This window comes from Cervus elaphus, chromosome 6 (genome assembly GCF_910594005.1).
Source record: "Cervus elaphus chromosome 6, mCerEla1.1, whole genome shotgun sequence".
Lineage (NCBI taxonomy): Eukaryota > Metazoa > Chordata > Mammalia > Artiodactyla > Cervidae > Cervus > Cervus elaphus.
The window spans coordinates 11272063-11294750 of record NC_057820.1 but is presented as its reverse complement, the minus strand read 5'-3'; the positions used below and the strand labels follow the sequence as shown (position 1 = coordinate 11294750).

Sequence of the window (22688 nt, the reverse complement as noted above, 5' to 3'; positions counted from 1 at the left end):
TAAAATAGGATGCATAGTTGTATGAAAAAGCCATAAAGCAAAAATCCAGTAGTGTTGACTCCTTTTCAGAGGCTTGATCAGTGGCATTTTTCTTTATGTAAATATATTTTGTATTTAGCTGTGAATATATATTACTTGAATGATAACAATAAACTCAAAGATGAAAATAAGTCACAACCTTCTTTACTTTTGGTGATGTTTTTAAAGGCCACCCATACTAAGAAAAGTCCAGCCTTGTGGCTAGTTAGCAGGAGACTAAGTTTGTTCAGCAGGAAGCTTCCCAAGTGGTGGTAGGTGAGTTCAGTCAGGTAGTTCCATCCCCAGCTGGCAATTCTGCCATTAAGAGAGAAGAAAGTCTATCTTTACCCCTCTGTTGCCCCATCACCACCCATCTTCATACATCTCAGGACTAACCACACCTGCTACTCTTGCGATGGTGTCTTTGGCCGTGTCTGCAGACTCGGTCAAACCCTCACCCTGTATCTCAGCCATGTTCTCTCACAGCTTGTAGCTTTTTAATTGCCAGCCAACCACGAAGCTGAATCCTAGCTCCATGGCTTTGATAGCACCAGTGGGCGAGCCTGGTTGCCCCGAGAGTTGGTTCGTAATTACTACTGAGTAACTGGGAAGCTGGCCACATTGATTCCCCTGCTGGATGCAAGGCTCTGATCTCAGGATGCCCAAATTGCTGCTTCTCATTTCCCCAAGGTTCAGTGGGATTTACACTTATTAATTCCTGCAAATCAAAACTCAGTTGCTCCCTGAGGTCAAAGGCAGTGGTGTTCACATGTATCAGGGAGGGAAATAATGACCTGGGGTTTATACAAGATTTTTTTTATCATTTTATCGTAAAACTGATATGCCACATCCAATACATATAGAGGGAGCTAGTTATTGGGACTTCCTGTGTACTAGACATTGAACTGGACCCTTTCGAGAGAAACTGATATCTATTGCCACCCAGTGATGCAGAGAGTTTCATCAGGAGAGTTTTCAAAGAGAAGATATGCCCATTCAAGGAAAGAGGTCATTCAGTTTGGGAATGCGTCCTTGGTGAGATATACACAGGATTACTTTCCTAATCATTGTGTAGCAGTTCAATTTGGCACAAAGATCATGGACTTTGGAGTCAGAGAGATGTGGCTTTAACTGACTCCAAACTGGGCCATTATCCAAGGTGGCAGGTCTTATGTGGTGATACGGGAAGCGTGTTTTAGGGCTGAAGCCAGTCAGCATGGCAGAGATCCTCCTGCAGATTGACTAGTAGGGTGCCTGGCCTGTAGGCCCTACTGGCCTGTAGGAATTTTCCTTTCTACCCTTTCATGTTCATAACTGGACTTCCCTGGTGGCTCAGTTGGTAAAGAATCTGCCTGTGATGTGGGAGACCTGGGTTCGATCCCTGGGTTGGAAAGATTCCCTGGAGGAGGGCATGGCAACCCACTCCAGTATTCTTCCTTGGGAAATCCCATAGACAGAGGAGCCTGGCAGGCTACACTCCATGGGGTGGCAAAGAGTTGGACACAACTGAGTGACTAACACTTTCACTTTTCACAGGTTCTAATAAAGATTATGTGTACATGCTGAAGAAAAAAGGAGAGTCTTAATTCTATCTCTTAGAGCTATTACTAATGGGCTTAAAACCAAATGTGGAAGCTTGAATTCCATACCATTAAGATTCTCTCTTTTAGAGACAAAAATTTTTTAGCCATCAAAACTCACTCCAAAATAGACATGAGAGACAAGTTCCCTAAAGCAAGAAAAAAAAAATAGTAAGTTTTGTTAGATGATTTGATTGAGCCTGTATTCTTATGTAATACTAGACTATCACAGAATAATTGTATTACCTGTGATAAGACACCCAATGTCGCATGCTGGGGACCATAGTGAAACAGGCTATTACTCCTAGAGTATAAAATATTAAGTTAGATCTCAGCAATAAAACTGCCTCATAAAACTTTATAGGTAACCAGTGATATGTCCAAAGCCAAGGTCAAGATAAAACAAACCACCAGATAAAATACAGATGCACCATTTGCTTTCTAAATTTCTTAGGGCTAGCAATTCAAGATATTTTGGAATTTAGAAAAGTAGTATTGTGCATGTACTGAATACTATGTAATATTTCCAGTAAGCTCTGGAGCAACAGGTAGTCATTAAACACGAAGTGCATGGGTTTTCACACTAAGTGGGATACATGAAGAACATCCATAACTTCACCTCATCAAGGGTCAAATTTTGTTCTCATGCTACTTACCAAAATTTTCAATATTTGGAAGCCTCTTGACTTTGGAATTATGGCTACGGGACTGTGCATTTTCAACACAAGCCTTAAAACACTCTGTTTTTGAAGAGGACTTACTAACGTTGGACAATGATTATAACATAAAACAGTATTATTGAATGAATAACTGAAAACAATACAAGTTTTAAAAGTAGACTAGCTGAAATTTCCAAATATTACACAAGACATAGAACAATGAGAAGGATTGGTAACAAAACACGATTATTTCTGGGTCCTAGGATAATTGGTGATTTTTGTTTCCCTGTTGGTACATTTGTATATTTTCTGAAATTTCCAAGGGAACTAGGAATCATTTTAAGGGTGATCAAAGTGAGTTTACTCAGCTCATTTCAAAGGGGACACATTGGGGGTGCTTATTCCCTCATCAGTCCCTGATCTGAATGTCTGAGTTCCCAAAGGAGCTGAGCCAGGGAGGGCATTTTCTTACTGGAAAGTCCTGGAAGCGATCATTCTAATGGTCTCTTCCAGACAACCCAGAGCCGCAGCACCAGTTCTTATCTGTTCTGTCCAGGATGACGGAGAGATACTGGAAACCAGATCGGAGACTCCTGTGTCCAGCCCCAAGGGTGTCATGAGCAGCGGACTGGTGTGGTCAGTTACTCTAACTCCACCGGTTTGCTCCAAGGAACGAGGCTTTATGTAGCTTGATTGATAACTAAGGAGGCCAGTTGCAGAGACAGTAAATGTAGAATAGCTTGCTAATTTCAGCAGCAATTTTGAATCAGGACAGCTGGACTCTGTAGCATTTGTGGAGCTTTCCCATCACTTTCAACCTAATACTAAAATGCTTTGCTTAATGTACTGCTAATGCTCTTGCGGGCAGGGGCTAGACCTTATTCATCTTCATAAGGGAGGTGCCTAGCTCAGTGCCCAGCATAGTGTATACTATTCAGCAAATTTTTTTTTTAACTTTTAATTTTATATTGGAGTACAGCTGATTAGCAATGTTGTGATAGTTTCAGGTGAGCAGTGAAGTATCTATGACTCAGCCATAGATACACATGTAACCTCTCTCCCACAAACTACTCATCCAAACTGCCACCCAGCATTGATTGGAGTTCCCTGTGCCAAATAGCAGATTGCCCATTTTAAATACAGCAGAGTGCACATCCCTCCCAAAGGAACCTCATGTTAAATAGCAGAAAAGCAATATGAAGCTTAAATTTACCATCTCAACCATTTTAAGTATACGGTCTAGTCGTGGTAAGTATATCCACTTTATTGTGCAACCGAACTTCACATTTTCACTTCATTTTGCTGAAGGAAACTCTATATACATTAAACAGCTACATATTTGCTCTTCCCCGGTCACTGGCAATGGCCGTTCTACCTTCTCCAAGGAGCTCAGCCCAGTGTGCTGTGACAACCTGGGGGGTGGGATGGTGGGGAGGATGGGAGAAGGGTTCAGGAGGGAGGGGGCGTATGTATACCTGCGGCTGACTCGTGTTGATGTGTGGCAGAGGCCAACACAATATTGTAGAGCAGTTGTCCTCCAATAATTGTATTTTGTTCTATACTTCTCAAAAACAAATGAGCCAAAAAAATAAATAAACTCACTGAAAGAATTTTAAAAAAGGGAAAGAAACTGACACTAGATGGATGATGCTTGAAGAGATTATGTTAAGTGAAATAAGCAATAAAAAGCGAGTACAGTAAATGCTTTTGACCCAGATGATCTATTTGAAGGGGAAAACGTGTGCATATATTTGCACTGTGTGTGTACCCATATGTGTGTGCAGGTGCGTAAATATATAATCTGTTTCTATATCATCCTTTCATTTATGTTTATTCATTCTTTCTCTGTAAAAATGCCCAGTGGCTCAGAGTAAATAGCCGTAGTTACAAAGGCCATTTAGAATTTCACATTAGCAAATCAGAATTCTAGATTATGGAATTGTAAGATATCTTAGACCAGAATTTTGCAAGCTTAGCTGCAGGTTAGACTCAGCTGTGCATTAATGGAACAGCCCACTGTTCAGGTATTCTGATTTCTTTGGTCTGGGGAAAGTCACTGAAATTTTGTTTGGAGCTTCCTTGATGATTCTAATGGTCAGTAAGATTTAAAATCTACTGCCTTGAACTAACTGGGTTAATGATTTTCACAGAGGAAGGCATGCTCCCTCCAAGGCATAGCAGAACAAAATCTTGTGTGTATGTACAATGCGTATATTTGTGTGTGTGTGTGTGTGTGTGTGGAGGGGGAGAGAAGAGAATTTCCATTTTACACTCATGTGACATCTGATACGTAACTGCCTTCCCTGAGTTGACGAATACTGGAGATGCCTCTGCAGGGTACTGTGATGGAGACAGTTCTGTGAACCATCTCTCTACAGTCAGATGCTGCTGAGACTTTAATGAGGCTCTACAAATCAACTGGGGAGCCTGCGGAAGTACAGATGCAGGTTCAACATCCTCAGAGGAGAAAACTCATGATTATGAAGTTATGATGATTTGATTTGTTTTCTGGTCTGTGTATTGGCAGCTTCACATTCAATATGACTCTACAGCTGAACTCAAAAAACTACCCTTTGGGAAGGTTGATGAGAGCAACTGCCGAGGGACCAAGATCTGGCTAAAAACAAAGCCACCTCAAGTATTGAAACGGAGATACCTCTCCTACTGAGGAAGGAGATTCTTGGCACAGGACAGAACTGCAGAGAGAAACAGAAGCAAGGACTAAAGGGGAGGGATTCACGACCTCAAAGCCAGATAGAAACGGGTAGCAAATATTGCTGAGACTGTCACAGTAACCCCACTTTGCCCCCCAAACAGGGGCCTAAGTCTCTTGTTGGGCTTTGCTTCTGTGTCACCTGATGTCAACCACGTGCCCAGTGCCCACCTGTGATACCCAGGCATCATCTGGATACCATGGGCTACCCCTGGGCAGTCTTCCTCCCCAGGCCAGATCCTTCTTCCCAGAGGAAGGGTTAGCATCCAGGGAGTTATTAACAGGTGAAACTTCATGAATATTGTGCAGCTATAAAACAGCGGGCAAGGCGAGGGGTTGATACCAGGTCTGCCTGACTCTGTCATCCTTGCTGCTTCTCACACAACGATTGCTCTTTTCACACAGAGGAGAAAACCGGTGCTGCCTCTCCAAATGGCAAAATAAAGCCCATAAATATACAAGTAGGTTGCGCTTAAAATCAGGGCACCCAATTTTCTCAATTTAAAGGCCTTTTGTTTTTCATCAAAAATATTTCTTACACTTTGGAGGCCTGCTGTCTTTTTTACTATACTCACAGACGTCCGAAATGGGAGGAATTTTTGCTGATTCAGATACACATTTAGACAGTATCCTAAACCAGCTGCAGCGCCCGCCCTGGGTGTTCCACAGACAGAAAGTTGGATTCCAGGCTCTCTGCTGTGGGAATAAGTGTGTGCACTGCTGTTCTCTCAATTCTCATTTCACACCCTGGTGGGAGGTGGATGGGTGGTATTTCTGGGTGCCCTCCTGGCATCCCGATGCTGGGTATCCAGTCTCTGCCTATCCCCACACCCCCGACTGTGCTGGGGGAGAACAAGGAACCTCCTGCAGAAATCACTGAGCACACACACATCCTCACACACGGCCTTTCCACGTGGGCACACTGCATCCTCCCCGTGGTTCTCCTCTAGCATCCTACTCCCGTCCCCACGGAGGAGATGCGAGATGCGCGCTCATGGCGACCTCGCGGTACTTACGGTCTGTTCATCTTTCTTGGCACCCGGCAAAGGAGAGGGATCTTCAACTCAGCCTGTGGAAACAAAAGCAAGCTCATTACTGGGCCTTCCCCATCATGTTTTAATTCTAGTGAACAGGCTCCTGTCGCTTCCTGTTAAAACGGGATACAGGTGGCAGCTTAGAGGAAACGACAGAGAGAGAATCAATCCAGGTTGATAATTGGTTTATTTCAGGAGGGGATGGGGGAGAGGACGTCTTCCCTGACATGCTGTCCTCTTTCTGTCAGCATTCATCCAATCTGCCCCCCGGGGAGCTGGGCAAACCTATCCCGAGCAAGCCTGGTTTTCCCTGACGTGCCATTTCGTGCTTCCCCTGGGCACCCAGGGCGCATTAGCCCGAGCTCTGCTCTGGAGAGCCCATGTGCGTGCAGAAAAAGGATGCTTTTCCTTTCAGAGTGTGACTTCGCCATGAAATATTTATTGGGAGTTACATTTACATTTATATACTGCTTCAGGTAGGACACCACATTTTATTTGTGGCTTGTATTTGCTTGCGTTGGAGAGATCATTAGTCCCGCTTACCATATAAATCAGCAGCAGAGACCCTGAGAGTATTCAATAAGGACTTTACATCCATGATCCCCATTTAGCTGCACAGAGACGCTGGGAGGTATAAAGGATATTACCCATGGGATCAGTTGCGGTTCCAGCAAGAAACAGATGGCACCCTCAAATTGGGTAATTTGAGAACAGTTTAATAAAGAGACGGTTTAAAAGGTGTGGGCAGGGTGTAGGGGATCCCAAAGGACCATGAAGGACCTGAGGGGCTGTGACTGCGTGTGTGTGCCAAGAAGGGTCAAGGGAGCCAGTGGTCATGGAGATCCAGAAGCAGGGCTGATGGGAAAAGAGCTGTGGCTTTCAGGTGAGGGACTCGCAGAGATTGAGCTGCGGTGGGTGGAATAAAAATCTACATCTCATGGGTCTCCTGCCCTGAATCTCTTCCACTGACCAAACTTAACAGGAAGCCAAGTGTAAGGAACCATTGGTATGACTTCTATCCATCAGCCTCCTGGGGCTCCCAGCTAGTGCAGGGGGTTAGAGGGTGGATTTCATTCTTAAAGAGAATGAGATCCTTGGAGGTTAAATTATGCACCCAAGATCACCCATCTGCAATAAGAGCCCAGATCTATAGGACTTAAGCATTCCATTTCCTAGCAATTCAACCATATTGCCCACTGAGCTTTAGGTACTCCTAGATCATTCTGCCACCCATGTGTTCGTCTATCGATCCATCCATTCATTCATTCATCTAACCAATAGCCATTTACTGGAAACTAACTCTATTCAAATATTGTGCCTTCCCTCCAGGCATGCCTAAAACTCAGTATAAGGTAGATTCTACACTCCCACTATGATGGTTGTTAGCAAAGTGTTTTATAAAAACAGATGTGGATAAAACAGAATGAATCCCAACTCTGTCTTGGACAGCCCAGGGGATCTTCATAAAGGAGATCATATTTGATCTGGATCTTGCAGATTAAGTCAGCATCTTCTTGATTTACGGAAGTTGTTCTGGGTAAATCGGGTGCCATGTGCAACGATGTGAAGATGTTAGAATATATAGTGTGACACAGAGACTTTGCACGGCTTGATGGGATCACAGAGGCCAGCAGCTTGGATGTTGGTAGCATGTGGAAAAGAACCTGGGAAGGTCTATTGGGTTTTGATTGTCAAGGACCATGCATGACAAAGGATGGGATTTGGACTTGAGTTGTGTGATCGTGGACCACTGACTTCAGGAAAGTTACCAAAGAACTAGGACTAAACTCCAGTTCTCCCGATACCCTATGTTCTACCCCACAGAAACCCTCACCTTGTGCTTCTAGGTCAGCAAAGGACACAGGGAAAGCGGGGTTGGCCATTAGGTACTCTGGCCATTCTCTCTGGATGAGTGTGGAGCGTCACGGCCTCGTTGTAAGTTGTCTTGTCCAGTGAGGAAGAGGACTTCATCAATATAACACAAACAATGGACATAAATTGCTGGAAGAGTCCTGGACTGAAAACTGAGTTCCAGCGCATGACCTTGTAGGAGCACTTGGTCTCTCCTCCTTTATAAAACGGGAATGTCCATGTCATCCTTTTCCAGTATTAAGTGTGAAATAAGCTGATGCCTCTGAAAATATCCTAAAAACTATAAACATTATGGAAATGTGGACATGCATTCCCTTGCATAACTAAGTAAAGCTTGCAAATTGTTTTAATGTTGGTCATATTATATTTGGATATGTATGGTTATGCACAGGCTTCCCTGGTAGCTCAGGTGGTAAAGAATATGCCTGCAATTCAGGAGACCCTGGCTTGATTCCTGGGTTGGGAAGATCCCTGGAGAAGGGATAAGCTACCCACTCCAGTATTCTTTGGCTTCCCTGGTGGCTCAGATGGTAAAGAATCTACCTGAAATGTGGGAGACCTGGGTTCAATCCCTGGGTTGCCAAGATGCCCTGGAGGAGGGCATGGCAACCCACTCCAGTATTCTTGCCTGGAGAATCCCCATGGACAGAAGAGTCTGGAGGGATACAGTCCATGGGGTCACAAAGAGTCAGACACGACTGAGTGACTAAGCACAGAGCATGGTTATGGACATTGATTTTGGATATTAATATTTAGAGGAATTCAGTGACTTGATTACAGTAATGCAGGTCAAATTTGTAACCCCTTTCCCACTTTGGGAGCATTTATGATTTTGAATATCTTGCTTATAATATAGTGACTTCATTCCTTTGAGTGCATTAACCAGGAGTTCTAAGTTATGCTGAAATGAGTCAAAATAAGACTATCTTTGTGGAGGGTTACCTACCCCTGTGCCTAGCTTTTGGCCCGAGCTTATGTACAGTGTGAAGGAATCACAGGTATGATCAGAGGCCTTGGGGAGGTGGTCAGGAAAGCTCTTTTCCAACCATCCATGGTGTAGCCTTGAACAAAGCATTGGAATGTTATGGACCTCATTTTTTTTTTTTCCATCAGAATAATGAAAAGGTTGGGCCCAATAGGTCTCTTCCAGCTCAAAGATTCCTTTAAAAAATTCATTTAAAAACTGCAGTCCCTCCATACTTGGTGACAAAGAATGGTTTAAAAAAGTCGGAAGTGTGTTATTATGTTTCTCACATTTTATTGTCTTCTTTAATAGAGCTCCTTGCAGAGCAAAATTGCAGAAAGACTTTTGACAAAGTGCTAATACTTAGGGCATCAGTGGTGGACAGAGGAGTGGCTGGGGAAGGAATTCTTAGCTTTAGCTGTGTACCTAAACCTTTGAAAATTATGCAATCTTTAACATCAGTGCTTATTAGGTTTGTATTTTAAAATCTTAATAAAAGTTTGAAAGAGAGATTTTACTAGCGGCTTTTAAAAGATGTGAGCAATCTATTGTACAAAAAGAATTTTAAAATGTTATGAAGGGAGCCCAACTTATTTGGCATTTCAAAAGCAAAACTGGGGTCTTGCTGACCCATATCAGAGGATGAGTCAGTCAAGTGATGCTGTCCATAAGACAGAATGGATGGCATGCACTCCATGAGGCGCACAGTGCCTTGCTCTACTCAAAGAATGTCTAAGCCCCATCTGAGAGTGCTGAGGTCTTACCCGATCTGAGTCATTTTTGTAAAGGATGTGGTGAGAATGGGATGTGGTGAGTCAGACAGAATTTCATGTCCATCAGTTTTACAAATGTCATCTATTAAAGACCATGCCCATCCTTTCCCAACATGCATTTTTTAAAAAAATGGAATGAACATTGACCGTCTACTGTGTGTTCTTAGCTGCTGTCACAATAACCCCATATGATCTGTCTTATTGTCCTTATTTTATACAAAACCAAGCCAAACATTCACAGGTGGTAGGTAGCCTGCTCTACAACATGGTTTTACAAACCATTGACCTTCAAATGTTTTAGGTAGGTGTTGGGACACCTTGTCTGCCTGCTCTGAGCCTCAGTTTGCCTGTCTGTAAAATGGGGGTAACATAATAGCTGTCAGTAAGACTTGTCAGGAAGACATGGCAACAGAAGGTAGCTAAGACATGGAGAAACAGTGATTCACATTAACTTGAACTTTTATAATTAAATGTCCTGTGTCACTTTTGGGTTTTAGTCTCCAGAAATAAGAAATGCTTACCTGCATATCATGACCACCAGATGAGGGAGGCATGGATTCTTTCTTGGGTTGGTGAAAAAGTTCATTTGGATTTTTCCGTAACATGTTATGGAAACCTGAACAAACTTTTTGGCCAACCCAATATATTGATGCCTCCAAAATTCTGAGTCAGCTCTACCGGACTGGAGTCCAGATATTGGTATTTTGTAAATGCCCCAGGCATGTTACCGGGCAGTGAGGCAGAGGAAGTGTATATAAGAACCTCAGCCCACTCGTTTCCGTCTGCTCAGCACCCACCACTCATTAATACTTCTCCCTCTTACAGAAAGTACAATAACCACACTTGATTCTCCTAGCGGTCCTGCGTGCGTGCTCAGTCACTTCAGCCGTGCCTAACTCTTTACAACCCCATGGACTGTAGCCCACCAAGCTCCTCTGCCCATGGGATTCTCCAGGCAAGAACACTGGAGTGGGTTGCCATGCCCTCCTCCAGGGGATCTTCCCTGACCCAGAGATCAAACCTGGATCTCCTGCATTGTAGGCAGATTCTTTACCTCTGAGCCACAAGGGAAGTCCCCCCCTAGCAGTCCTAAACTCACCCTAAAGGGAAACTCAGGGACTCACCACTCAGCAAAAACCCTCCAAATGTTTAGAGTTATTTCTGAGTTAATTTTCAGTGAAATGTTGAAAGGAAATCTGCTTCTATCTCAACATTTACGACACACATCAGAGTGGTAAAGGCCGCCAGGCCGCAGCTTCTTGGTCAGATCTTGTCTGTAGGCAAAGAGTAAGTAAAATCAAAGTCCACCTGACTGTGATATGCTTTAGTCGCTTAGTCGTGTCCGACTCTTTGCGACCCCATGGGCTGTAGCCCGCCAGGCTCCTCTGTCCATGGGGCTTCTCCAGGCAAGAACACTGGAGTGGGTTGCCATGCTCTCCTCAGAATTTTATCCATGTATTCAGCAAACATTTACTGAGGTCTGCTAAGTGCTGGACATGGTCGAGATACTAGGGATTAGACACCACAGAACAAGGCTCTGCCCTCATAGCATTTGTCTGCTTTTTCCACAGTGCTTCACTTTATTTTTTATTATTGCTTTATTGAGGTGTAGTTACTTTACAATATTGTGCCGGTTTCTGCCGCACAATGAAGTGAATCAGCTCTGTGTACATACACGTCCTCCCTCTTGGTCCTCCCTTCCACCCACCCCTCTAGGTCATCACAGAGCACTGAGCTGAGCCTCCTGGGCTATAATAACAGGGTCCCACTAGGTACCAGCTTTGCCCATTGTGGTGTGCCTGGGTCAACCCCAATCTCCCAACTCATCCTTCCTTCCTCCCACCCGCGTCCACGTCTGTTTTCTATGTCTGTGTCTCTATCCCTTCCTTGCAAACAGGCTTATTGTATTATGCTTCTAGGTTCCACATACGTGCATTAATATACATTATTTGTTTTTCTCTTTCTGACTTCACTCTATATGGCAGTCTCTATGTCCATCCACATCTCTACCGATGACCCAGGTTTGTTCCTTTTTAATGGCTGAGTAATATTCCATTTTGTATAAATGCCATGTCTTCTTTTTTCATTCATCTGTTGATGGACATTCAGGTTGCTTCATTGTCCTGACTACTGTGACTAGTGCTGCAGTTAACATTGGCATGCGTGTGTCATTTTGAATTATGGTTTTGTGAGGGTATATGCTCAGTAGTGAAATTGCTTCTGGGCTATGTGGTTGTTTTCTTTTTACTTTTTAGGAAACCACCATACTGTTCTCCATAGTGCCATAAATAACTGTAAGGGAGTGAGGTTAAAGATGTATACCTATAAATAATAGAGGAACATAAGGAGCTAGTGGGATACAGTGGAGGCATACCCAGAGGGGATCCACCAGCTCCCTATAGGTCAGGAGCTTCTTCCCAAGACCCCTATAATGTTCCTTAGAAATAACCCTGACCACTACTTGGGACATGATAATGGGAGTGGGGAAGGGTCTCCAGGCTGAGGAACCTTTTCCCACACCCCCTACTGCCACCCCCCAGGCCTGCAGGTCTTTCTCCAGGAATCTCCAGGATCTGGAGGTGATCTGAGATAAAATAACATCATTAGATACTTGCCTTCATTCGGACACCTTGAGAGGCTGCAAGACCCCAGAAATGGGGAAATTTTTATCACGTTTTGTGCATTCATTTTCTATAGGAACTGAGGCATTGATTTCAGTTTCTTTTTCCAGTTAGCCACAGAAATAAAGCCAAAGCGTGGCTCTTGCTGAAAGGGAAGTGATGCTCCCGTGCCATCTGTCAGCCACAGCAGGGTGCTTATTACAAATGGTGCTAACATGTCCAGAGCTGGTTCTGCCATGGGGATGCTGCCTCATCCTGCCTGTACCAAGAGACTGCACCCGGCCTCCAAGGTCCCAAGGTTGGGAAGGGTCTGAGCAGGAAGGGATCCTGGGCCCTCTGGGAATCCACAGGAAGAGGATTTTTTTTTTTCTTTTTCATGATGTCTGTTTGTTTCTCCAACAGGGGAAAATACCAACTGCATTAAGAGGTAGAAGCCAATACAGGGTTAATCAAAAATGCCATGCCGAGTGCTAGAATTGCCTGAATGTACACCAGGCTCCAAAGCCTAAGAGAAAGGGCTGGAGTATGCTCGTCATTAATCTATTTTGCCATGTGCATCTATGCTTTCATTTCAGTAATATTGTTCCCCTGGGGTTTATAGACCCCTAGGCTTCTGGGGTGCCCTGGGAGTCCAAAATGAACCTCAGTTTGAGAAATAGCTGTTCCATCCTAACCTACCCTCCCTATAAGTCTCTTTCACCTCCCTCAAGGTATGAAGAGGGCTATGTCAAGAGAGGTGCATGGCTTGACTGGGGTTCTGAGAGTAAAGGGGTTCCTACCCTGGTCATTCATTTGGGCCAATAATCCCACCATTTTGGAGATGATCCCAAAGATTTGCTCACTTCGTAGGTTGAAAAGTATTTTGTAAAGGTAATGGATTTGATGGTTAAAACACATCAATATTTCAGGAAAAAACTGGGAATACATGTAAATCTATGGCTGATTCATGTCAATGTATGGCAAAAACCACTACAATATTGTAAAGTAATTAGCCTCCACCTAATAAAAATAAATGGAAATAAAAAAAAAAAGAAACAAGATTCTACAGACTGGGAGCATGCTTAAGACCTCCCAAAGAATGTACATTAAATTTGGGCATTAAAACCAGAAAGGCTGCTTCTGAGCTTGTAACCCACCTGGGGTCTCAGTGGATGTGTTAGGAAGGAAAGAATTGCTTTGTAAATAGATGGAATTTGGGGGAGAATCTTAATCCCCAGATAATTAATACCCTTATGGTATAGTAAGCAGTTTAAACAATTGGAAACATGTAAAGTAACAAATCACATTTCCTTGTTATCCAGGAGAACTCTTGTTCTCCACTGGGAGTTCACCCATGCTACCAACCTGAGACATTTTTATCATAAATATTTCTCCTGCATTTCAACCTGATCTGAAATTAATATTTCATGAAGGGAAAACAATGCTTTTGCAGTAAGGACTTTTTTTTTTTTTTTTGCTCTCAAGTATTTTTCACTTATTCCTCAAAGATGAAGCTTATAAAAATACTAGCCTCTGTTTATTGCAAAATTTAAGAAACATAGTTGTAATAATGATGAGGTACTTAAATAGATATAGGAAATGACCAGAAGCAAACTAAGAATTGCTGAAGAGGATGTTAGAATCAGTCATAAAGCTAAGGTGTAGAACTGCAACCAAAACTGGGTCAAGGCTAGAGGAGCAGGTCTAAATTAAAAGTGGATGCTTTTTCTCATTAAAGTAAGAAAAGAAATGAATATAAAATAAATGCAACCTTCATCTGATTCCCTACACAATCACACCCAATATCCATAAAGTGGTGGCTGTCATTTGGAGTTGAAAGAGGGTGTGACGTGTGGACATTTGTGTATTTTGTGAAGAGGGGCAGGAAGTGTGTGTGTGTGTGTGTGTTTGCGTGGTGCACACATTTTGAGCAAACATTGAAATCAAGATTTCTCAGATGTAGATATTCATTTATTTGGTCCCGACCACATGTAATTTTCCTCTATCTTCATATCACAAATGAGAAAGTTACATTTTAAAGGTACACATAGTTAGAGAAAGATATATGCTGATTGGATTTCTAATTCTATGCCCTGGACAGGACAATCAGCTAAATTTAATTTAACTTTTAATTTTATTGGATTTTCGATGAATGGAGGCATTTGAAGACAAGTGTATTGCTATTATAGATTTTTTTTTTTAAAGGAATATGGGAGATTGCTTTCCTAGTTTTTCTGCTATTAAGTATGGACATATTTTTAAAAAAGATTTTGCAACTGTCTTGATAACAAGTAACTTCCCTTAAATATCTTTAGGCCATGTTCATGTGCATCCGTTTTTTATTTTAAGTGATTTGAAAACACCCTTAATGAACTGGGTGCAGTCTATCGTTTTGGGATTTATTACTCAGTGCTTTTGGTTTTCAAAAACCATCTCTTTTTCCCTTCTGCAAAAAAAGTTCCTTTTTTTTCCAGTAACAAAATCAGTAAGATTTTTGCCTGTCCCCCTTTCCCTTACTTTGTAGTAAACGACCTCCTTCTTTGTCCTCTCTGCTCCTCATTCACTCGTTTTGCTTTTCACGTATTCCTTTCTCCCCTTTGTCCTCCCTTCCTTCTTCCTTAACTTCCTCCTCCTTTCCCTCCTCCCTTCCTCTTTCTGCTCTTTTCTCATTAACATTATTTTACTGTCCAGAGAAAATGGAACTAGAGCAAAATAAAATTAGATTATCAGGAGCCTAGTTTCATGTTTTCTTTTTCTTTTTATTTATTTATTTATTTTTTCCCAGTTATGTTTATTAGTTGGAGGCTAATTACTTCACAATATTGTAAAGTATTTTGCCATACATTGACATGAATCAGCCATGGATTTACATGTGTTCCCCACCCTGAACCCCCCTCCCACTTCCCTCCCCATCCCATCCCTCTGGGTCATCCCAGTGGTGTTTTCTTATTTTTTCAAAATTACTTGTTGAGCCCGCTCCTTCTCTCACTTGGCACTCAGAGATGGTGCTAGAAGCACACGGACAGGGGGCAGGTCCTGCCAGGCCTGGGATTCCTGGGTGGCTCAGTGATAAACAATCTACCTGCAATGCAGGAGACACAAATTCCATCCCTGGGTTGGGAAGATCCCTCTGTAGAAGGAAATGGCAATGCACTCCAGTATTCTGGCATGGAAAATCCCATGGACAGAGGAGCCTGGTGGGATACAGTCTTTGAGGTTGCAAAAGAGCCTGACACAACTTAGTGACTAAACAACTGCCAGGCCCAGATTAATCAGAATATTCCCAACTGTGATGAATTCTCCACTGACTGATTAATGCATTAGGGCAGAGCCAAAGGCAAATTTTGGGGAAAAGAAAGATACAAGAAAATAAACTGAGATTTAGGGATGGGCCTATCTATTTATCTGTCAGTCAGAACATATAGGACAGCCTACCTCCCACGGATGCTTCATGTCCAATGGTGAAAGCACTGTTATTCTGCAAGCAGTCATTTGTTAGACACCTGCTGTATGATAGTCATCTCTGAGGACCTGTTTCACCATAAGGACTTCTGAGAAGTTTGAAGGAAACCTAAAGATACATGAAGAGGCCTGAAAAGCCCGTATTCCCTGGCGGCTCAGGCAGTGAAGAATCCACCTGCAATGTGGGAGACCTGGCTTCAGTCCCTGGGTGGGGAAGAGCCCCTGGAGAAGGAAATGGCAACCCACTCAAGTATTCTTGCCTGGAGAATTCCCTGGACAGAGGAGCCTGGCAGGCTACCGTCTATGGGGTTGCAAAGAGTTGGACAGGACTGAGTGATGTTCCCTTTCACTTTCAAGAGGAATACAAATTAATAATAATGATAATGATGATGATACTATTTACTGAATGCCAGAACCCTATGCAGGACATCCTGTGTAATTTAGATGCCATTGTAAGGCAACAATCCGAGTGACCCAGATTTTTTAGTATTGAGCCATTCTGTCATTGTGTTCAGCACGAGTCCTCTTGAGCCCAATCTGTTTAGCAAACACGTGCACAGTATGGATTCAGATGAGACCATCACTTAATTTGTGACTTCAGGCGCATTTAGAACTTAACTCCTAAATTGGACTTCCTCCATGTAATTAAGGTTTTCTTTAGCCCCTTTTCTATTTAGGATCACTTCCCTAGCCAGGGGCAAGGCAAGTCTCTAAGTCCAGGTACGTCAGATTGTACCGTGAATTATGCAACTTGAGCCTCTATATCTCTCGTCTGAAAAAATAGGAATATAAGCCCTCATGCTTCTTTGCTCAGAGGATGATTCTAAAGACCAAATGAGATCATGGAAGTGAAAGTATTTTGTAAACTATTAACTGTTGTTTAGGCAAATCTAGTTCAACAGGTAACTCCTGAGCAATTTCTATGTACCATGAGGAGTACTGAGGATATGAAATTGACAAGGAAAGTATTCTAAAGGAATTGGCACCATTTTTTCATTAAACCTTTGTGTTTTCAGGGGGCAAGTACATTTGGGAAGTTGGAAGATACTACTAAGGCTTTGATAAATGGCTGATTAAAATAAACGCAAAAATGATGAGATTACTTTTCTGTAGAAATGACCTTATAATAAGACTTCTTTGGGTCAACATTCTTAGAAAGAGACCCAAACTCCCAAAGATTCTAATGATGGTTTGTCCGAATATAAAATGATAATATATACATGTTTCGATGCTGTTCTCTCAGAGGGATTGGGTAGAGAGGGAGGTGGGAGGGGGGATCGGGATGGGGAATACATGTAAATCCATGGCTGATTCATGTCAATGTATGACAAAACCCACTACAATATTGTAATTAGCCTCCAACTAATAAAAATAAATGAAAAAAAGAAGATAAACAAAAACAAACAAACAAAAAATGATAATATAGCCACTCTCATTTATATTGCACTTCATACTCGTTAGACACTGTAACATATAAATTTTACATACTGCATCTCATTTCTCACCACACATTCAGAAGTTAGGTATTGCCAATTCCAGTTTGTAAATAGTAGTCTAAGTTTCTGAGAAGTTAAATAACTTGTCTAAAATCATCCTGCTAGGAAGGGAAGGTTTGAATTCAAACCTAGCCTATCTATTTCTCAAAAGATGGATGGGGTGGCTTAGTAGGGAGAACTTGGGAACAGACGTAGGAGTCTGGGATGGGCAGAGTGTGAAGGTGTTCTCTGGGAGGGGACCAGAGAGAGATGGAGCTGGCCAGCAGATCCCTAGACTTGCCCAGCTTGTCCCTAGACTTGCCCAGTTCTACGAATATTCCTAAGTAGCCCTGGGGTGGGGGGGGAGGGCACAGACTGGCTCCCAGGTGCCTATCAAGTCATTAGATCATCAGTAGCTGGGCAAATCCAGCTATTGTAATGACACAGCTCTGACCCTGTGCTCATCAAGCTAGCTCCTGACAGTTATTTGATATCTCGTGTAGATTTACCTGCTGGGAGGGAACTTACAACTTGAATACAAGCTTCGCACTTTTAACAAAGTCACAGAAAATGAATGTATGGGCCAGAATACCAGAGTGAGACAATGCCCTCAAGTCCTGTTAACTCAGAGTGCCTTGCATAAAATTAGTCTTCTGAATCTGCTGATTTGATGAAGTGTGGGTCCTTGGGTGCCCTGCAAAGGCTCAATTCTCTCAGATATTGGGCTTGACTACTGGCCACCCTTCATCTTTACCTCATGCTAAATTCAACAGAGAAGACATCACAATAAGGGCTATGCCTTCAAACACATGGCTACTGAATTTCCATGTTATGTCCAGACATTTTGGCTCATCTTATTTCAAAGGGCAAATAGCTATTCACAGAGCCATGTAAACTGGTGGGATTCTAATTTCCAGGCTTAGATGTTTGGGAAGCAATGTTTCAGTGAGCATCACCAATGAAGTACAAAAAAACAAATTCACACACATATTTTACTGTTGCTAATGGTATATCTGGGAGTCCTAAAGTGCTACCAGTTAGTTGGAAGGAAAGTGATGTTATGATCGCGACCCTGAATACTTTCAGTGGTGCCCTGATGGCGTGCAGTGCAAAAAGCAGGAACTTGGGATTTCAATAGACCTGGCTCCTCTTTCTGCTGTGAAATGGACAATGTATGGAGCCTCTCTGAACCTTGGTATCCTCTTTTACAGAGTGAGAGCTAGTTTATCTACTAAAACAGTGGAAAACAGTAAGTATTCATTGCCCAGCACACAGCAGGCACTCAAATGGCAATTTTTCTGTTCATTGGTATTTGGAGAACATGATTAAAATTAAACCGATTAACCTTAATTTTGAACAAACATGGTGATGATTCCCAAAGTATTCTGTCTACAGAAGTAACAAAAATAGCAAAATTTCTATGATTACTGTTTCTCATAATTCTGATTTTCATGATCATTTTTATCAAGCCACTCCTATATAACTTATATAATCTGATGTTTCTCAGTCTTATTGGTAAGTTACTTCCCCAAATTGCTGAAAGTTTTGTTTAATCTGTTAAAAATATTAAATCTGACTTAGATTTAACCACTTATTTGTATTCAATAATTTAACTCCTTTGAATATTTGTGTCATGCTAGGAAGGGTAGGCACAGCTTGGAGCAACTGTCCAGAACTCAAATCTTGGTGGACCTTGGCTTTTGCCTACCAGGGTGAACCTAACTGCTTTTTGTGATGGCATTTGTAAAATGGTACTTCCAGCACTAGCTCAGCTACCTGTTGTGATGTGGCAGCAACACTATACAGTTGCTATTTATCTGTTTTCTGAATGTCTCCTCTGTGTCAGACACAACATATACATTCACTTTCATCCTCATAGCAACCTCTAGTGTGTACTAACCCACACCGTTTCAAACTACATAATCCAAACAACAGCTAACCAAAACTCAGAGAGATTAAGTCACTTACCCCCAAACACGTATTTAAATCACACCCCACATTCATATCAGTTTTGACTGATCTCAAAGCCGCTTTTCCGCATCACCATACTGTCCATCCTCATCAACTTTTCGAGCCTCAGTTTCAACGTCTAACATTGCCCTGCCTACTTCATTAAGTTGTTAAGATCATTAAATTAAAAAAAAAATGCCCAAGGACTCTGTTGATTCTATGAGGCTATGCAACTATGGTATGTTACTATTCTCTAATGAGATTATTAAAATAAAATATTAATAAAACTTTCTATATTAATAAATTTCATGCTGGTTGTAAGCATGTTTTAAGCATAAGGCCAGAACTGATGTGGGGTGAGGAAAGGAAAGTAATGGAGAAAAAAGCAACATTTATTGAACACATACTTAGTTGTCCTTGCTTAGTTGCTCAGTCGTGTCCGACTCTTTGCAACCCCATGAACTACAACATGCCAGGCTTCCCTGTCCTTCACTATCTCCCAGAGTTTGCTCAAACTCATGTGCATTGAGTCAATGATCCCATCTAACCATCTTATCCTTGGTCTTCTCCTTCTCCTGACCTCAATTTTTCCAGCATCTGAGTCTTTTCCAATGAGAGAAAAAACAAAACAAAAAAATATTTATTGAGCACATACCAAATATTGTTAGACAAAATGTTTGGATTTTTCAGTTACATCTTACAGAAACACTCAAATGAACTTCTTGGCCAACCTGATATTAAATATATCTCATATGTTATTTAATATGAATATATTATTGAAGCTAAAAAGAATTGTCAGCACAAGTGATGTGCTCTTGCTCCATTATAAAGATGTAGGACTGGAGGGAATAAAGTAGCATTTCTGGTCAAGCTGTGGAATTTGGATCCTGATCAACTTAATCAGATGTAAAATCCTACAGTCTTTTCAAGAGAGCACTTGACTTATGGCAAAGCGAGCTAGGGACAGGTTCCTGGGCATTAAGCCAGGGTTGGCCAGGTGGTATAGAAAACCATAATCTTTGGTTTTAGAATGGAGTTGTTCATAAAATCCTCTGAAAGAGCTCCTTGGAGAAAAGAAAAGAAACATCACCATTAAGAGGGTTAGGCTGAGGACTTCCCAGGTGATTAAGAATCTACCTGTCAATGCCAAGGACACGAGTTTGGTCCTTGGTCTGGGAAGATTCCGCATGCCATGGAGCATCTAGGCCTGTATGCCACAACTACTGAGCCTGCAGTCCCACTGAGGTTGTCCTCCACAAGAAGAGGAGCCCCCGTGATGAGAAGCCTGCACACTGCAGTGAAGAGCGGCCACACTTGCTGCAACTAGAGAAAGCCCGTGCACAGAGACAAAATCCCAGTAGAGACAAAAATAATAATAATAAATAAATTAATTAAAATGAGGGCTAGTGTCAAAAACCACTCAAGAATGGATTTAAGGTGAGCTCTATGAAGCTGCAAAGAAACAGTGGCCACCTTTCATATCAGCCAGAATCAGGTGCAAAAACTTGGCCACTCAAGTTCTTCATCTGTAAACCAGGCAAACCAATATCTAACTCTCAAGTTTGGGTGTAAGGATTAAGTAAGTTAATGCATATAGACTGGCTCATTTAGTCGCTAAGTTGTGTCTGACTCTTTATGACCCCATGGACTGTAGCCCACCAGGCTCCTCTGTCCAAGGGATTCTCCAGGTAAGAATACTGGAGTGAATTGCCATAGACTGGTTGGTAAGAGTTAAATAAACCCCAGTTAGCCTTCTTGCTTCTCTAGGGCATATTTTATCTTGTGTATCGGATAATTTCTGAAATTTGTTCTTTCTCTGCTGACCTCCAGTTAGCCTAACCTACAACTGACTTCTCAGTTTTTGAGATAACTATTTCTAACCTACAACTGACTTTCTAATTTTTGACATAACTGTTCCCTGTGGTCTGGGTGGTCCTTGGGGATCCAAAGGAACAGCATTGAGAAACCATGCCATAGTAGAGGGGCTTCCCAGCCCCTCTTTCTTCATTGGTAAAGAACCCACCTGCCAGTACAGGAGAGATGTAAGAGATGATGGTTTGATGCCTGGGTGGGAAAGATCCCCTGGAGGAGGGCATGGAAACCCAGTCCAGTATTCTTACCCGGAGAATCCCATGGACAGAAGAGCCCAGTGGGCTATGGCCCATAGGGTTGCAAAGAGTCGGTCATGACTGAAACAACTTAGCATGCACACACACCACAATAAAGAGAGATAATTAGACAAGTAACATGGGTACATCCTAGTAAAATCAGTACTGATGAAGTCCAGCTACATCAGTATCCTTTAAAGTATAGACACTTTGATGACACATTCTCTTTCCTGTCTCATTCTAACTCTATCATTTGTTTATCTCTAAGAAGAAGAGACATCTAGAAGAGATGCCTCCTGGCACCCCTCGAGGGTGGGCGTTTTGCTCCAACTTCACCCTCCGTCTTGAGCTCCTTACCCCTGGAGAGGGAAGAGGATGAGAATGATTGCAAAGTCCACACTCCTCAAGCCCAACACAGAAAGAAAACCACTTCAATTTAGAACATTTAAGAAATATCCACCCACAGAGGCTCCAGGAGTTAACTTTTACTTTTAATGGCCTACTTTGAATGGAGGCTGCCTTTCCAGGTGGCTGTTGCCATTAACATCAGTCAAGAAAGCTGGTGACCCTCCTGAACTTAAATCTGAGTTGCCAACAGTCAGGAGAAGATTGAAAACATTTCGTCTTTAAATTTTTGTGGGTCAGTATCTCGATTCCTTCTTCCAGCAGAAGAAAGGGATCTTTAAAAACTGATCAAGGGAGCTGGTTTCTTTTCTCCCTTTCGATGCTTTATAGATGGCCCAGCATTCATGTTAGAAAAAAAGCCTTTTATTCTTGCTGTCAGCTCTCTCTTAATGATCCTCTATGACAGTGAGATGACCACTCAGATGAGGCTGGCCTACAAGGTTACCTGAACAGTGTCGGGAGTGCCAAAAGCCTTGTGCTGAGATGTCCCTTGCATGAGGGGTCCGTGAGGGCATCACGGAGAACTCCAGGAGCGGGTAATCCAGGAGGCAGGGGGTTGCAATATTCTCAATGTTCAGCAGTGTCCTTTAGCAGAACCCTCCTCCTAGGTCCGTTTAGGTTTGGTTTCCTGTGAAACGCAGCCGCAGAGCTTGGGTGGTGTGACCTGTCTAGGGCTGGGACTTCCTCTTCTTAAGTTCAGTGCAATAAATGAAGCTATAGGAGGCTGAGGTCTCCAAACCCGAAGGGTGTCCTTAAAGACACATGAGGTCCTCATGTGGCACTTTGAAATTACCAGAACATCTGGAAACACTGCTGAGTAACATGGAAGCATATGGGTTTATATGCACATGGAACACTGATTGGGCATCCCTAGTAGCTCAGCTGGTAAAGAATCTGCCTGCAATGCAGGAGACCCCAGTTCGATTCTTGGGTCAGGAAGATCCCTTGGAGAAGGGATAGGCTACCCACTCCAGTATTCTTGGGCTTCGCTGGTGGCTCAGATGGAAAAGAATCTGCCTGTAATGTGGAGATGTGGGTTTTATCCCTGGATTGGCAAGATGCCCTGGAGGAGGGC

General features: G+C 42.6%; 1 protein-coding gene across 1 annotated transcript in view; it reads right to left on the bottom strand.

The window, feature by feature from the left end:
* Window positions 1-22243, bottom strand: part of CLNK (cytokine dependent hematopoietic cell linker) — a 197940-nt gene extending 175697 nt beyond the window's left edge. The window contains exons 1-2 of the mRNA XM_043906182.1: window positions 22059-22243; window positions 5987-6039 (exon numbers count right to left, since the gene is read on the bottom strand). Coding sequence (XP_043762117.1) covers window positions 5987-6039; window positions 22059-22109 — 104 coding nt within the window. The 5' untranslated portion in view covers window positions 22110-22243. The remainder of the gene's footprint in view (window positions 1-5986; window positions 6040-22058) is intronic.
* Window positions 22244-22688: the final 445 nt, after the last annotated feature.